Source organism: Sceloporus undulatus, chromosome 3, assembly GCF_019175285.1.
Source record: "Sceloporus undulatus isolate JIND9_A2432 ecotype Alabama chromosome 3, SceUnd_v1.1, whole genome shotgun sequence".
NCBI lineage: Eukaryota > Metazoa > Chordata > Lepidosauria > Squamata > Phrynosomatidae > Sceloporus > Sceloporus undulatus.
In genome coordinates, this window is record NC_056524.1 from 161,168,837 (window position 1) to 161,186,955 (window position 18,119).

The following is an 18,119-nucleotide window of genomic DNA, read 5'->3' on the forward strand; positions in this document are numbered from 1 at the left end:
TGAGGCTGAGAGAGTGTGACTTTGCCCAAGGTCACCCGGGGGGGGGGGTTCCCATGGCCCAGCTGGGATTTCCAACTCTCCAGATTGCAAAACCCCACTACCATCATCATCATCATCAGAGGTTGCATTCGCACTGGGGGAGTCCCCTGTGTGTTGAGACCCCTGTGTGTTGAGACCCCTTGGGGTCATAGGCTCCATGCTGTGGAATTCGCAACAAGCGACACTTCCCAGAATTCCATAGCATGGAGCCATGCCCCGTTCAAAGGGGTCTCAACACACAGATGGCTCCCCCAGTGCGGATGCAACCAGAGTCTGCCCCTGAGACTACACTCCCCCCGTGTTGCTCCATCATTTCTCTATCTCTGTCTGTTGCCTTTGCGCCCAGACGATATGGAGGAGCAAGGCTCTGCAATCACGTGTTCCTAGGATATATTTGGGGGGGGGAGAGAGAAGAAGAGGAGGAGGATCGCAGTGAAGCAAAGGGGGGTGCCTCCGCAGTTTGCTGGGGCCCAGGGACACACACACTCACAACAGAGAGAGTGACACACAGGGAACGCGCATCCCCAAACACACACACACAGAGGCAGCCTAAAGCAGAGATGCGCGTCCCCGAGAGCGCGCCCCCGGACCCACACACATCCACACACTGAGACACACAAACACACACACACACAGAGTCACACACAGGGAGAAAGCCGGAGTAGCCAAGAGCTGCCGCTGAAGTCTGGAGCCTATTTTTTGCTTGCCTGCCTTCTTGATCGCTGTCGCCTCCAAGCAAAGCGGGGAGTCTACCTATTTTTGGAAACCTCTGCCTTGTTTTTTGTTTGTAAGAAACCGTTTTATAGCTATCCATCTATCTATAGATAGATATATAGATTGATATAGGTGTCTATTTCTGATCTGTGGGGGAAGCAATCCCTTTCTGGCTTGGTCGACCCCTCTCCTGCGCTTTCCGACTTTCCGACATCAGGCTTCGAAATTACTTCGGGATTTAATTTTCTTTTCTCTCGATTTTTGGACAGCAAGAAGAAGAGAAGGAAGAAATCTGGGTCTGCTTCTCTTTCCCTCCTCGGTGGCTTTTCCTTTCCCCCTTTCCCTCCCCAGCCACAATCCGGGCTGATGTGCTGCGCGAGTGGTCGGCAATGGAAGTGTTGAGGCTTTGGTTTTTCCCGTGGATATTTCAGTGCGTTTCGGTGGGAGCGGACTCCATCATCCACATTGGTAAGAAGAGAGAGAGAGAGATGTCTGTCTGTGTATCTCTCTGGTGTGTGTGTGTTGTGTGTGTGTGTGTGTCTGTGTGTGTGTGTGTGTTGGCTCTTTCTCCTGGGTCTGGTGGAGGCAAGGCATCCCAAAGAATCAATTAATAAAAAAGAAGGGATAGAGAGAAAAAGGAGGGTTGCGTCTTGGGGAAGTTGGCATCGCAATCCTAAAAGAAGAGAGGAAGATGGAGATGAAAGCAGGGGATGAACTCCGGAGAAGGAAAATGGAGAGAGAGAGAGAAGCAGAGAGAGACCCTCCATCAAACCACTGCAAAGTTAAGGGCGAGAGGAGGCTGCAATGATTCACCATTCAATGGTGGGTTTTCCTCCTCTCTCTCTCTCTCTCTCTCTTCCTCTCTCTGAGCCTCAAGATTTGCCATTGCAGTGCCTTCTCCCTCTCAAAGCCCAGTCCTTTTTTTGCCTTAGACCTGTTTGCTTCTTTTATTCTCCCCCAATCCTCCCTTCCAAGGGAAACTTACAAGATGATGACCACCCTCTCCAGCTAAAGGCAAGTGTGGTTTTAAGATTAGGACCAACAAACACACACACATCTAAATGCCCACTTCCAAGTTAGCTGGTGTCTCTGGGGAGGCATGAAAAGATGGAGAGGAGGCAGAAGGAAGGTGCCTTGGCATCTCCTTAGGGCGAAGAAGGTTTCGCTGGAGGATTGCTAAGCATCAGGGTTGTGTGTTTGTGTGTGTGGGAGTGTGTGTGTTTGGGAGGAGAGGCTCCCAAACTAGGAGAAGGTTGAAGAATAGGGTGGTCTTCTTCCAAGGAACTTGTTGGAGAGACCTTTGGCTGATGATGCCAAGGCTGGAATATCTGCCAGGCTTCCTTCCTTTGACACGAAGCAACGAGGCCAGAGTCTGCAGTTCCTTTTCTTCATCGTTTGGAAAGAAGCAGGAGATCTGCAGGGAAGGAAAGCGAGGGTGTGTAAGGAAGAGTGTGCAAGTACAAATGAAATCATACAATCATAGAATCATAGAGTTGGAAGAGACCCCAAGGGCCACCCAGTCCAGCCCCCTTCTGCCATGCAGGAACTCTCAATCAAAACATCCCTCAATGGAGAGTTCCTGCATGGCAGAAGAGGGTTGGACTGGGTGGTCCTTGGGGTCTCTTCCCTTGGAAGAAATACTTCAACTACACAGACACACACACACAGATATATATATATATATACACACACAAGGAAACTGGGGAGGTTACATTCCCAAGAGTTTGGAGGGGGGGGGGGTTAAAGGAAGACGTAGGGCAGAGAAAGCCAGAGGGGAAACCCAAGTCCCATAAATGAACCATATATTCTTATTTTAGAATCATACTTATTATTATTTATTTATTTATTTATATAGCGCTGTAGATCCAGTTTAACCAAAGATGAAAGGTGTGTGTGTGTGTGTGTGTGTGTGTGTGTGTGTGTGTGTAGATCAGGGAGGCCAATAGGGCTGTGGGATGTGTGGAGACCTGGGGAATCATAGAAGCATAGAGTTGGAAGAGACCCCAAGGGCCATCCAGTCCAACCCCATTCTGCCATGCAGGAACTCCCAATCAAACTTGTTGGAGAGACCTTTGGCTGATGGCCATCCAGCCTCTGCTTAAAGACCTCCAAGGAGGGAGACTCCACTACACTCCGAGGGAGTGTGTTCCACTGCTGAACAGCCCTCACTGTCAGGAAGTTCCTCCTAATGTTGAGCTGGAATCTCTTTTCCTGTAGCTTGCATCCATTGCTCCGGGTCCTAGTCTCTGGAGCAGCAGAAAACAAGCTTGCTCCCTCCTCAATGTGACATCCCTTCATGTATTTAAACTATGATATCACCACTTAACCTTCTCCAGGCTAAAAGAAGAGGCCAGGAACTGGTCCTGCTTTAACACACACACACACACACCCAGCCATCCTCCTAAACTAAAATCCTCCCCTGATGCCTTCAAGGAGAAGGTTGGCAGAGAAGAAGAAGAAGAAGAAGAAGAAGAGGCCCATCGGCATTGCAGAGGAGACAGAAGAGACCTCAGGGAAGGGAAGGGAAGGAAGCTCAGGGTCCCAGGACTGGGCTTAGCATCCCAGCCCAAAGGGAGAGCCAGGGAAGGGACTGAGGAGGAGGAGGCAGCAGTGGCTAAAACTTTCCTCCAGATGCTTCGGACCTTAGGTAGACCTCCTAGAGAGGCTCACCTCCTAATAGGAAATCTGACCAAGGGAACCCCGTGATAGCCTTTAGGGCTGAAGGGCGGGGTATAAATACCATAAATAAATAAATAAATAAATAAATATATATTATAGTAGGGTAGCCTTTTTAATTTTTATTTACAAAGACTTGAAGGAACACCAACACACACTTTTGGGCTGCAGCCACACTGGGGGGAAAACCCATTTGGGGTTTTGCATACCAAAGAATGGCTCCCTTGAGTAGGAAGGAAGGGAGGGAGGAAGGAGAGAGAGAGAGAGAGAAGATACCCTGCTGCCATTTGGGATTTTTTGCACACGATTTCAGCACCACCTGGGTGGCATTACAGCGCCAGGAAGGAGCCTCACCTAGAGGCAAGGGAATGGTTCCCAAAAATCACATAGGATCATATAGGATCCTAGAGTTGGAAGAGACCCCAAGGGCCATCCAGTCCAACCCCATTCTGCCATGCAGGAACTCACAGTCAAAGCATCCCCATTGACAGATTGCCATCCAGCCTCTGTTAATAAGAAAATGTGTGTTGTGTGTGTAAAGCATACAAGTCTTGCTACCATAGAATAAGAAAGAGAACGTGTGTGTGTGTGTGTGTATAATCTACAAATCTTACTAGCACAGAATAAGAAAGTGTGTGTGTGCATAATCTACAAGTTTGACTAGCACAGAATAAGAGTGTGTGTGTGTATATACATATATAGCCTACAAGTCTTATTATCAGAGAATAAAAAATATGTGTGTGTGTTTGTGTATAAGCTACAAGTCTTATTACTACAGAATAAAAAAGAGTATATGTGTGTATAATGTACAAGTCTTATTACCACCTAATAAAAATGTATGTGTGTGTGTATCATATACAAGATTTATTACCACAGAATAAAAAGTGTGTGTATGTCTTATTAACAAAGAATCAAAAAGAGTATATGTATGTGTAATCCACAAGTCGTATTACCACAGAATAAGAAAGTGTATGCGTGTGTGTATAAATTGTATTATCAGAGAATAAGAAAGAGTATATGTGTGTGTGATCTACAAGTCTTATTACCACAGAATAAGAAAGTGTGCGCATGTGTGTGTGTAATGTACAAGTCTTATTACTAAAGAATAAAAAAGTGTGTGTTTATGTGTATGTGTGGTCTTCAAGTCCTATTACCTCAGAATAAGAAAGGGTGTGTGTAATGTACACCTCTTATTACCACAGTATAAAAATAATGTGTGTGTGTGTGTAATATACAAGTCTTATTACTAAAGAATAAAAAAGGATGGGTGGGTGGGTGGGTGGGTGGTCTACAAGTCTTATTACCACAGAATAAGAAAGTGTGTGTGCATTCTTATTCTGTGGTAATAAGATATATACATATACATGTGTGTGTGTGTGTTTGTCTTGCTCCCTGGGCCTGTGGCCCTCTCTCCCGCCTCCGCCCAGCCAGCCAGGGGTGCCTTATGTAAGGCTTATCGCCAGATGTTTCCCTGGGAGCTGCATAAACAAGGCACGGAAATGAGAAAGCTTTCAGGTTTCTAGTGGGTGCTCCATTAAGGCCAGGCGAAGCAACAGTGCCCAGGGAACCGCAGCAGGAGGAGGGAAAACTGGCCTCAAGTTTGGGGTGCCTATCCCTGAGCCATCCTCACCCCCTTTAAATGGTATAGCTCCTTCCTTCCCTGAGAGAGTGGGTTTGGGTGCTCTACTGGGGAATTGAACCCTGCTCTCCAGAGTCCCAGTCCAGCACTCAAAGTCCTCCATCTTCCCTACTAGCAGGAAACTAACCCTGGTCCTCCATCACCTGAGGGCTGCCCTTGTGCTCTATTTTGGGGAAGAAAGACTGCTAGGCTCCTGGGGTTTCCTCGCCAGGGATGGCCCAAGGCAGCTGGGACTGTGAGGCTTTTGGGGGTGCCAAAAAGCACCCAGCAATGCCAGGGCCACCATGCCTTCACCCTCAGGGCTCCAGGAGGTTCAAGGCTCCTCAAAGGGCCTTAATCGGAGAGCAAGCCTAGGGGAGTACAGTTTGAACGTTGGGCTTTTATGGCTCTGGAGGCCAGGGTTTGGATCCCTGCTCTCCGCATGGAAACCCACTGAGTGACCCTACGCAAGTCACACTCTCTCAGCCTCAGAAAAAGACAAAGGCAAACTCTCTGGGAACAAAGGTTGCCATAAAACACTCCAGCGCTCCAACCATTGCTCATAGGATATTGTCAACCAGGATTTGAATCCCTAATCAGCCATGTCAACCCACCAGGTGACCCTGAGCAAGTCTCTCAGCCTCAGAGGATGGCAAGGAGTGGCAAGGGCAAACCCCCTTCTGAAGAAACGTGCTAAGAAAACCCTATATAGATACGACCTACTATAACATTAACACTTGTTATTGGGTCTAATCATAAGGAGTTATTGATCTCCTGTACCCTGACAAGATGATTATGCATATCCTTTATGAAGTGATGTTGTGAAATAAGGCAAATATAGGGTTTTTAAAAAGCATAAAGTGATACTGTCTTTCAGGCAGGACTCTACCAGCCACCTTCTGTTTGTAATACATTTCAAACATCTGAAAAATAATTGCTGAAGGGGGGAAAATGGGCTTCAGTAGTGAGATCTCTGAGTTTTCAGTCCAAATGAAAGAGGAAGGAGACAAGGCATTCTTTATCATGATAGGTTCCCGAGTCTTTTCTGAGTTATAGTGAACCTATCATGGGGTTTTCTTGGCAAGGTTTATGCAAAGGAGGTTTGCTATTCCTCCTTCCCCTGAGGCTGAGAGAGTGTTGACTTGTCCAAGGCCTCCCAGGGGGTTTCAAGGCTGAGTTCAAGGGAACCGAACCCTGGCTTCCAGAGCTGTAGTCCAGCACTCAAAACCACTAGGTCAGGCTGGATCTCAGGGTCAAAAAGGACATAACAACAAAGAGGGCCTTCGAGCTGGAGGACTGCTGTCAGTGCAGGCGAGAGGAAAGTCCAAGGGGAAAGTGTGAAGGAAGCAGAGGCTGAGAGACACAAACTTGGTGGCTCATCTTCTTCTTTCTCTCCATTGCCAACAGGTGCCATCTTTGAAGGCAACGCGGCGAAGGACGACGAGATCTTCAAGCAGGCGGTGGCCGACCTGAGCCTCAATGATGACATCTTGCAGAGTGAAAAGATCACTTACACCATCAAACTCATAGAAGCCAACAACCCCTTTCACGCCGTCCAGGAAGGTAAGGAGCGATGAGCTGGTTAAGCTTGGAGTCTTTCAGGGCTCATTCCCACTGGCATAATAACACGGGTTGCGATTCGGGTTGTGATTCGGATCCACTCTGAGACTCACAGAAGGGAAAGAAAGAAAGAAAGATCTTGCACAAGTCTTGCAAAGCCAGGTGGTTGGCTTTGCAAAGCATCCACACTGGAGAAATAATCCAGTTTGGCACTGCTTTAACTCTCTGTCTGGCTCAATTCTGGGAGGTGGAGTTTGTTGTGGGCCTGGAGTGGCCAAAAAAGGTTAAAGCGGTGCCAAACAGGGTTATTTCTCCAGTGTGGATGCAGCTGTAGTTGCTGCCTACCCATCTTTCTTTCTTTCTTTCTTTCTTTCTTTCTTGTGATGTGATCGTGGTTTGACTTGGCTTGAGTTGACAATTTTCCTTTTGGCCAAAGGTTGGCGCTGTTTCCCAAGGAAAGGGAAGCAGAGAGACGAGAAGAAAAGCCGCAGGAGAGAGAGACCTTCCTTCCTTCCTTTCTTAAAAAGTCCCAAACTTGAGGAATTTGGTGGCTTCTCCCCTGTGTTTGGAACTGGAGCCTGTGATGTGCAATGTTGAGCTTTTGGGGACTCAGGGGTTAGTTGCTTTAGAGATGCCTACCAGACTCTATTGGGTTTTTTGCCCTTTAATTTGTGGGACTGTTTGTACATACCTGTCTCTCAAAGAGGCTCGACTCTAGCCAGAGGTCTGGCATGTTTACTTTTGAATCCATATCCCAATTAGTTCCAAGCCTGGTTAGATTTGCAGCCTAAAGGAGGAATGAGAATGAATGGATGGATGGATGGATGGATGGATGGAGAGAGTCCATAAGGGAAGAAAAGATGCTAGCAGGGTGATACTGGGTTTGGATCAAGGAGAAATGGGTTTTGGTCAAGGCAAGCTTGGCTACCCAAAGAGGGCAACAGGTGGGTTGTTTGTCCAAGGAGCTGGATTTTGAACCCCTGGGTTGCCCTTAAACTGTGTGCATTTTGGGCAAAGGAGGGTTACTGACTAATTGTACATAAGATATGCCTGCACAACCCTTTTGCTGACTGAAGAGGATTGGTATCAATGTTTTGGGGGGATTGGTAGAACAAGGGCTGAAATGGTTGAAACTTAGGAAAGTGGTGAGAAAAGGGAAGCAGCCCTGAGTGCTGTAAAGCAGTGGCTCCTAGAGAAATGGATGCCATGCTGAGTGGCTCATGGATGACGTCTTTTGCCTATGAAAGTCTACTTCACAACTCATTAACCTCCCACTTATGGGATCCTTTCTGTTGTTATTGTTAAGCGATCATGATTTGTATTAGTCTTTCTTTGTAACCCCCCCACTCCATAGCGTGAAGAGATGTCACTTTGTTGCTCTGTTAGCTTTTTGCAACATTTCTCCACTTTCCTCTTCTGTTTAGTCTTCGCCTACACAGTCTGTCCCTTGCAAGAAGGAAGGGAGAATGGGTATGTGTTTGGATGTGTCATGAGCAAAACATGTTGAACAGACAGACTGGACTGCCGTTGAAGATAACTGTTAAAAACGTGTGTGTGTGTGTGTGTGGAGAGCAGCCAAATGTTCATGATCTGAGCACTTCCTCTGATCACTGTCCTGCTTTGCGGCACCTGTCAATCCATCTTTGTGTTGGCAAGGGGAAAGGAGACCCAAAGGGAAATATTAATTGGATAAACACAAAGAGGAGCTGTTTCAGCCAGGAGTCTGTGTTCTGCCCATCCCGGGTGTGCTTTTTATGGTCACTGGAATAAATAGGATGCATTGTATTACTATTGCATTTAGGAACTGCCTCCTAATGTTGCATTTTCAGATGGCTGTGTATTAAAGGTGGCATACTTTGATGGAGGGAAAGAAACACGGTTTAGCAAGACAAGGCTCTCTCTGTCTGCCTTTCCCTAACACACACCCGTACAAACAGCGAGGAACACGTTGCTTTTAGATATTTCTTGAACCTGACCTGCGCGATTAGGAGGCAGGTTGCTTGAAATGTATAATGTAACAAAGGCATCTTTCTGAAGAAGCTGCAAATAAAGCAATATGGAAAATGCACAATAACTTGAATCTCACCATGTGGCATTGCTGAAAAGAGAAGAAAGTAAGCTTATATGATCACAGTAGGCTTGTCGACTCTTCTGCCAGCTCTTCTTCCTTTCACCCCAGCATGATCCAGAAATTATTAGGAAGAAAGGATAATATTTTTCTCTATGTATGAAAAGCTTCACTTGCCAATTGGTGCAGATCAAGCTCTTTTAAAGGCATAAGAGCAAGCAGAGCATTTGGCGACAATCTTTTGGCAACCTTGGATGATGAGGGCGGGCACATCATCGTTTACAATGCAAGAACAGGAGTAGTAGTACTAGTAGTAATCGGAGTTGCTTGTTAATCGAAATGTATGTACTTCATAATTCCATGCAGGTATAAAAATAGATTAAATAGGCCATACTAATGAATGGCTGCAAAGTATGCTCAAGTTTACAGAATTTGACAAGTAGCTATGCAGATAAATGATTTCAAATTAGATTTTTTTGCAAAAGAAAACAGTCCAAATTAATAGGCTTGCTTCTACAAACTGAAGACTTCTCAGAGATGTTATATGGGGAGTTCTGATGAAGCAGTCAAGATTGATTAGTTCATGCATTATTTCAGCAGCAGTGTATCTGTGCAGTAATTACTCCAGAAAAAGAAAGCTATTTATATGTCCTGGCAATATTATTATTATTATTATTATTATTATTATTATTATTATTATTATTATTATTATTTCCTCCTAAGAATGATTCATCAAGAGTCCTATTTCTTATCATGGTTTGGGAAAAACATTCTCTCTCTTTTGGTGTCAAAACTCATAAATGTTTGAATGCTTGCTGGATCAGCACAATAGCATGAAAATTTGCTTTTTATGAAAATGAAGTCTTTTGGTGTTCTTATAAAGCTGTATTAATTAGAGTCTCTCATATTTAAACTTACCTTTCACTCATGTTCTTTAGTATTCTCGACATTGCCCCAATGGATTAAGGTTGCCATTTACCATGGGATGCCAATGGGAGCTAAATTTTGGTTTTGGAGCAACATCTGTTCTCTACACTGGCATTAGAGGGAGACTTTGATGCTTAGTTTCTGGGAAGGGTTTGTGTAGCACAATCCTATACATGTTTCCTTGGAAGTGAGCCGTGCTGTGTACAATGGGACTTTGTTTTTGTGTACCTTCAAGTCATTTCTGACTTATGGCAAATCTAAGGCAAACCTATCACAGGGTTTTCTTGGCAAGTTTCTTCTGAGGGTGTTTGGCATTGCTATCCTCTGAGGCTGAGAAAGTGTGACTTGCCCAAGCTCACCCAGTGGGTCCAAGCTGGGATTCAAACCCTGGTCTCCAGAGTTACAGTCAAACCACAACACCATGCTGGCCCACACAATGGCACTTACTCCGTATTAAACTTAAAGAGCATTACTTCTGAGTAGATATATACAAAATTACATTATTAATGCATGAAGGTACCAACACTATGTGAAGCTATTTCTGGAATTTGAGGGTTTGTTTTGCTTCTTGTATTTGCATTCCCTCGCACTTGAGGAACGCTAGCAGAGAATACCAAGGATAATTATTGGCAAATTTTTGGCACACAATCTGATATTCATATAGTTAGAAAGGCTCAGTGGCCTATATTGGATATGACTATTTCTCATCAGAATATTATTATGTGGTTAGTTGAAACAGCATTTTGATAAGCATGTCTCCTTGAAATCTTTAAATATTTCATACCGTATCCCTATTTTGATATCACAGGGCGCATCTTTGCTGCAGAAAGAATGCAGTTTGACCTCACTTTGCTGTGACTCCATCCTACAGGATCTTGGGATTTGTAGTTTTGTGAGGCACTAACATTCTTTGGCAGAGAAAGCTAAAGACATTATAAAACTACATATCATGAGATTCCATAGGATGGAGCTACAGCACTTACAGTGGTGTCAAACTGCATTATTTTTAAAGTGTAGATGCACCTACTGTGATTTGAAGAGGAGTGGAGAAAACACCTATAGTCAGAGACACTGATTGGCCTAACAAATGTATTGCTGTTTTGTGGATTTTGGATATTATTGTGCTTTGCCGTATGACCAACACAGCTACCTCTGGATATATGTCCAGGATATATTGACTTGTATTTCCTTCTTTTCTTTTTCAAATATTATATAATTTTTAATTATGGCATTTTAGTTCAGTATCTGAGGAAGGAGCTATTACCAAGCTAATGTATGAGGCATACACTGGAAAGCCCAAGATAAGATTCAAGCCATACTTTAATCTGTTTTCCTACAGCTCATTAAGCATTGCAAAATTTTCTGTGAGGCCCTAATAAGTGTTGTTTTAAACTGTCCACTCATGGGCAGTAGGCCTCTAAAATTAGAATCTTTCTCTGAGCAGAAGCTGATAAGCCGTAGGGCAGATGGGATGTTGGATAAATGTTAAGTTCCACCAAAGACAAGCTTTGTTCAGAAATGTTAATACATTTTAGTGGCATTGGCACACTTCTTCTCTTCTAGGGGGTGGGGGGGACTATAAATAATCACCCACAGTGAAGAAGATCGTGGTGGTGATTTTACCTGAACGTTGTGGCTTCTGGTTCATACTACAGCATAGCAGCTTCACAGATATCTCTTCTCCCCCTTTAGTTTTTCTTCTTTTGCTGCTGTTAAAACAGTGTGCTGACAGAATGATGCATGGATGTGCCAGAAGCCATACTGTTACTCTGTAATATCTGTTTGGGCCATATTCTGCTCTTTCATTCTTGCCGTTTATTCTCTTAGTGCTGGTGGTCCTCTCCATGCTTCACTTCCTGCCCGACTCCAAGTAACTTTTTGAAGAAGCTGTCAAAAAGGAAAGAGAGATGAAGTGAATTAATTCACTTGTTGAAAGAGGATGAGGCTACAGCTGCAGAGTAATAAGGCTCTCCATCTCCACTGGAGAAATAACCTAGTTTGACACCATTTTAATTGCCATGGCTCAATGATATGGAATTCTGGAAACGATAGTTTGTTGTGGCACCAGAGCTCTCTTACAGAGAAGGCCAAATGTCTCACAAAACTACAACTGTGCAATACAAAACTACAAACTACAATACAAAACTGCATTTTTCTCTTGATGTCCAGTACATTTCTAAGCAGTACAATACAGTTCATTGCGGCAAGTGTTAATGCTACTTCAGAAGGAGCTGAAGCTAATTTGATCCAACAAATGTCTTCTTCACTTTGGAACACTCACTCAGATTTATAGTGTTACCTGTGGATGCTGTCTCACCATAGCTTACACGCCACTAAAGTATATGCAGTGTTATATATTATTTATCTATTTATTGGACTTGTATGCTCTGCAGTAATTAATACTCTCTAGGGGATATAGAATACATAAAAATAAACAAGCAGTAAAGACAAATGGAAGTATAAGAAAAGTAAGATAAATGTAGAGCCTGTGTGGTAGGCTAGGCATGTAGGAGACCAGTGTTCAAGTCCCTGATCAGCAGTGAAACCAACTGGGTAATCTTGGGCAAATCACACCCTTCAAGACTTATAGGAAGGCAAAGGAAAACCTCCTCTGAATAAATCTTGCCAAAATAACCCTGGGATAGGGTTGCCATAAGTTGATTTGAAGGCACACAACAACAACAACAACAACAACAACAACAAATAATATAAAGTCAGCAGCAAATAACAGTATTTTTTTTTTAAAAAAAACATACTGCAGTTCCTGAAAACCAAAGTACAACTAGCAACAAAATGGAAGACTCTTTAAATCTAAGGACATTAAAAATTCAGTTTTTAAAAGCTTAGGAAAGTAAAAAGGACTTCACCTTCCCTACATGCAAACATACACAGGGATGACTAGTTAGCATCAATGCTACAGGTCCCAGGTGGACCCAGAAAAGAAGTGTGTGTTTGTGCATCTGTTTTCTCTATGGTCCATTCTTCATATTTGCAGAGCAATGTGGTATGGAGCTACAGAGAAGGTCTGCAGCTTGATGAAAGAACACCTGTTTTACATGTATGACAATACTTGCATTGCTAGGTGTGCTTGGAAGGTCCCTTCTCTAATACCCTGGAGTGCCACTGCCCATTATCAGTAGGACCCATTCAGTAGACACTGCCTATATTGCTAAGTAGCCTACTACTTGAGAAATGCATGAATTTTGTGTTGGTTGTTCCATCATTGTTCAAGGAATGTTACTCTAATATTGCTGTTCAGTATAAAGATGCCAATGTGCTAGTGTTTATAGTGTTACCTTATAAGATGTACAGAGAGATACGAGACAAAGTCCTTATTTTGGCCATGACTATCATTTAATCAACAGGCAATTCTTTTCTTGCACAGCCAAGCAACAAGGAAAATGTGTACTATACTTAGCTCTTATGGGAGTTAATTCCTGCCTGATTGCAATGGACTTAAAACAAATTTAACTTAAAACAGATACATGGAGGTCTTCCTAGGCTATTGATTAATCAGGATAAATGTCTGTCTTTGGAATCTGCCTAGTCCCTCAGAGGAATATCTTTGGTCATGAAACAAATTCCCCCTTTCTTCATGTGATTAGGAACAGATCAATGTGTAAGCTATATCAGTGACTGAGTCTCACTTTTCATCCACTAAACCTGCACGGGTGAATTATCTTAAGTTCTTGATCAGTGTTAGATGAATATTTATGTGCTTTTATTTTAAACCAAGTCAGTTTTTCTGACCTTCTCTTTGCTTTGGTTCTTTGATAAATATACTAAATTGCAGTTGGAGTTGATATGGTTATCTTTGCCTGGCTTAGAAGTTCACCATATCCGTCTCCTGGATAGCTGATTGATAGTAACAGGACATTAACCTGGTTGGTAAAGAGTTCTAAAAGCAGCTCTGAAAACAAAAGTAACTCTCCTTTATAAGCCTGGAATCCTTTCATAGAAATTCATAGAAAGCTGCCTTCTACAGAATAAGACCCTTGGTCTGTTTAACCTAGTCTTGCCAACTCTGACTGGCAGTAACAGCTCATTAGGATTTCAGATAGGATTCTTTCCTGCTTGTACCTGGACATCCATGGTGATCTCCTAACTAGGTACTAACCAGGCCTGACATTTCTTAGTTTTCTAAGCCAGAGGAGATCTGGCCGTTTTCAGTGTGGTATGGTACACATTCTTGTGTATCCAGAAGATATGAAAGTGATATCTCAGAGGAGCATAGCAGGTGTCCTGAAGTTTATTTCCCCTCACAGCATTGGGAACACGGGGCCCAAACAGACAGGCCAAAATAAAGCTGCTTCGGGTCACTTTGGAGGTATGCTATTTAAATGACACACACATCTTAAGAGTGCAGAAACTGTGCCAAAGCTGCGCTCCAGTGCTTAGGACTGGAGCGTGGCCTTGAGGCGGCTTCCAGCATCTTAGGACGCATGCAGCATTTAAACAGCATACCTCCAAAGTGACCCAAAGCAGCTTTATTTTGGCCTGTCTGTTCAGGCCCACAGATATACCAGAGCCTGGAGCCAATACTTCTATAGCTTCCAGAATCTCCATAGCCAGCATGGGGATTCTGGAAGTTGTAATAATAAAAAAATTGCTCCAGATTGGTATGAGGCATACCAGTTTGCTTCATAGGGGTACTCAAAGCCTGCAGAGAGTGGTGTTGTCATGCAAAATAGAAAGCAATGTACAGTTATTGTGCCATTTTCTACATTCCCCTTATTGTCATAGGTTGGCTGATCTCTGGTAGCTGACATTGCATTGCTATCCTTATCTATTCAGGTGAGCATGTGAGTGCACAGGATTGCAGCCTAAATGCCATTGATTTCAACTGATTTGACTCAAGTGCATGGGATCTCTGCCTTTGCTATCTATCCATTCATCCCTTAATTTTACCTTGAGAAATAATCTATCCCCCACAAATTCAGTGTCACTGTACATACAATTCATCATCTTTGCTGTCCACCTCATGGATCTAAGAAAGCAGGCCTGCCTACAAATGCTCATTGTGTGATACATTTGTGAAGGTGCTGCTCTACCCTTTCCCCAAATAATTTGTTGTGTCTGGATGTGTTTAAGCAGCCTTGAAAAGAGAAAGAGAATTGCAACATTTTTCTAATTAGTACAAGAAGGAATTTTCTCAAACAGAAGGTGCCATTAAAAAAAACTTTTAAGCCAGGTAAACTTGAACATTTAAAAGGGGGAGAAAAAAAAGGAGATGTGCATTAATATTTGGAAACCAATTGAGCTTTCTCTAAAAATTGTTGTGTAAAAAAATAGAATACATATTTTACATTACAGCACAGTGGTTAGATATAGACTAAGCTAGACCTACTTGGAGGGAACCTTACTAAACACAATGAGACCTACTTCTGATTAAAGATAGAGAACTCCTTTTATTGAGTCAGACTGTTTGTCCGTCTAACCTAGTATGATTGACAATGAGTGGCAACAGCTTTCCGGCATTTCAGACAGCTTTACATGGAAAGTTCAGGGGTTTGAACCAGGGATCTTCTGCACATGAAGCATGTACTATACTACTCAACTGCAATGCTCTCTTCACTTATTGCATATGATTGCACAGTTAGACTATGATCAGATGTGAATTAACTTTCCAGTGAGTCCCATTAGGCTTCTGAACAAATGACAAACCATATATACATGACTATAAGTCAATCTCATATATGATTCACAGGTTTTGGGCTCAGAATTGTGGATTTTGATATGACCCATGAATAATTCAAGGGTAAAACTTTCACCACTCTACTCAGAGAAGAAAGGTAGTTCCTTTTTTTTCCCCTTTTCTTTTTTTATAAGAGTAAAAGGATAGTACATGCATTGGCCTGTGGATAAGTCAACCCAAGTTTTTAAATTTTTAGGCTTATGCATAAATATATATATAATATATCCGATTGGACTGTTTCACTTGTTTTATATATCTCACAAGAATGCTGCTGTGAGATATCAGTGATGTGCCAACAGTGGATTGTTGTGGTAGTTCAGTTGCACATACTCGACAATAATGGGAAGCAAAGGACAAGGTCATAATCTGAACCTTCATTTTTCAGAAAGAAACCTTTCTAAGGTGGTCAACACTGTGAGCAATAAAGGCAATGAATAGTGAAGATTAAAAAATATTTATACTTTAAAAAAATACACAAGTTCTCCTGAATTGTCATGGTAGATAATGGCTTGTTTTTAGATTCTAGTTGTCCTCATATTTGTTGTTGCTGTGTCTTGAAGTCCTTTCTACCTTATCGTAACTCTAATGTGAAGCTATCATGGGGTTTTCTTGGCAAGATTTGTTCAGAGGAGGTGTGCCATTGCTTTTCCCTGTGGCTGGGAGCATGTGACCCAATAGGTTTCATGTCCACGCTGGGAGTCAGACCCTGGTCTCCAGAGTTGCAGTCCAACATTCAAGCCACTACACCACATTGGCTCACATTTACAGTTGTAGAATCTGAGACCATAACCCTGCTGGTTCAGCAATTCTGTAGGAGTGAAGTAGGAACTTTCTTTCATTTGTGGTGACATTGTTCTAAAGTGAAAGTTTACTAGATAAAAATGGAAGAAGCTGTTCATAAAATATGTAGCTGTAAATGTTCCCATTTACCTGAGAGAGTGTCTTGTTGAACTCAGGGGAGCTTCTTTGTGCGTGTACATGAACAGAACTGCATGATAAGTGTAGCATGAAATAATCCCCTCTTTCTGCTTACATATGCAACAACTTTAAGATCAAATGAGAAAGAATTTATTTTAAATACGCTTACTTCAGTGCAGTGGTCTGAAGTGGGAAACATGTACAGCTGGAGACTGTGGAAAGGTGTGAAGGTCTTTATCAGGAATGGGAAATGCTGCAGACAGTTCTTGTGCTGATAGCCCCAAAGTCCTTTTGTGCATTCTTTATGGAAGCTTCTGTACAGATAATATAGATATTCTGTATGGTTTATATATTTATTGTGAACATTATTTTTATTTGAAAACACAACAAGAAAAAATAAACAGAAAAACCTTCCAAGAAGGCAATCAGCATTTGTATTCAATGTACTATAGTACAATTTAGCATGACAACTGCAGGCAAATCTATAACATGGGTGACATCTTATTAGTGATGTACAATGACATAAGTCCATGTGACATCATCATATGTTTTTGAGCATTGTGGAAGTTGGAATTTTCTAGCAAATTTGCACAGAGACTATTTGCACAAATCCCCCAAATCTATCTTTTAGCTATAGGAGTTACTCCCCACTTCTGCTCCATATCCATTTAGTAACTGCTGGAATGCAGATGGCATCAGAATGTCCCTGTAGCCAAATGCATAATGGTAGGACCATAACCAGCTGCTTTGGTGTTGTCCCCTGCTCTCCACTGGTCACTGAATGGCTGTGGGAGGAGTGGCTCCTGTAGCTAAAAGGTAGGCTGTGACAGCATAGTCTCCAGGTAGAACTTTTATGCAATGTCTGTGTGATATCTTATCTCAGTCCCTGTTTATTATTTGTTGAATGCATTTTTATAGTAGTGATACGCATCTTTGAATGACCTATCATCAATCAAAATGGGCAATGTTTTACACCCATATATTGGTTCAAGACATCAAAAACTATGCAGTGTATAGGTTTGGATGAAACATGCTGATGTGTGAAAACAGGGTAATACAATTATTTCAGTTTCCTGTATGCCAGCATTATTCTGTTATGTACCCCTGTAATAACTGACTTCAGAACATTACAGCCTTACATGGAATCTGGATATGTAGCACTTCAACAGCCCTTTTAAAATGTTTTCATTTGAGGATTACTTTGTACAATAGCTTCTCTGCTATGGAACTTTGCAAATTACAGAGGATTCTGTAATATGTCCTAGGATGAGCTCACTTGATTCGTGTATGGTCTCAGTTTATCCTTCTGTGTCTTATACCTGTGATATTATGATCAAGGGAAAGTTTCCTAATAAAGACCAAGCTGTGTTCAGGGAATCTGGTGTACCATTATGGATCTTTTTATTGAACAGCCTTTAATAATCTTAGAAGGAACCTGAAGTTTCCTTTGCACACAGTTCAAGAATAATAAGATGACAGCAGGGAAGAGACTTGAGTGTAGGATTATAATGAAGTAGAAATACTCATCATGATGCTGTTATGTTGGTCTTTAATAGGGAAGGAAATAATATTCAAAAATATCTGGGAAATGGTATAAAATCCTATTTTTTAATTTGAGAATTGAGAAAGCTTGGCAAGAAGAATCCTGGACTGATGAGAATCTTCACAATTTAGGACATATTCTGTGCAGAATCCAAAAGTGCTTGTTTTGCACAGAAAACAGCCTTTTCTGTGTAGAAATTTATATTATTTTCTGTACAAAACAATGCTGTGCAAGTTTTATGCAGAATAAGTCTAGAATTGCAAATAGACTTTGAAACGGTATGGTTTTTGGACTTTCTCAAAGCAGGAAGAAAATTGCTCAAATTACTCATTACTGTATGTTCTTCAAGAAGAAAATTAGT

General features: G+C 42.3%; 1 protein-coding gene across 8 annotated transcripts in view; it reads left to right on the forward strand.

The window, feature by feature from the left end:
* The first annotated feature begins 539 nt into the window (after positions 1–539).
* GRID1 (glutamate ionotropic receptor delta type subunit 1) overlaps positions 540–18,119 on the forward strand; it is an 887,376-nt gene continuing 869,796 nt past the window's right edge. For all 8 annotated transcript variants that reach the window (XM_042459512.1, XM_042459516.1, XM_042459515.1 and 5 more), the window contains exons 1-2: positions 540–1,221; positions 6,455–6,610. In XM_042459512.1, the coding sequence (XP_042315446.1) occupies positions 1,143–1,221; positions 6,455–6,610 (235 nt within the window). In that variant the 5' untranslated portion in view covers positions 540–1,142. The remainder of the gene's footprint in view (positions 1,222–6,454; positions 6,611–18,119) is intronic.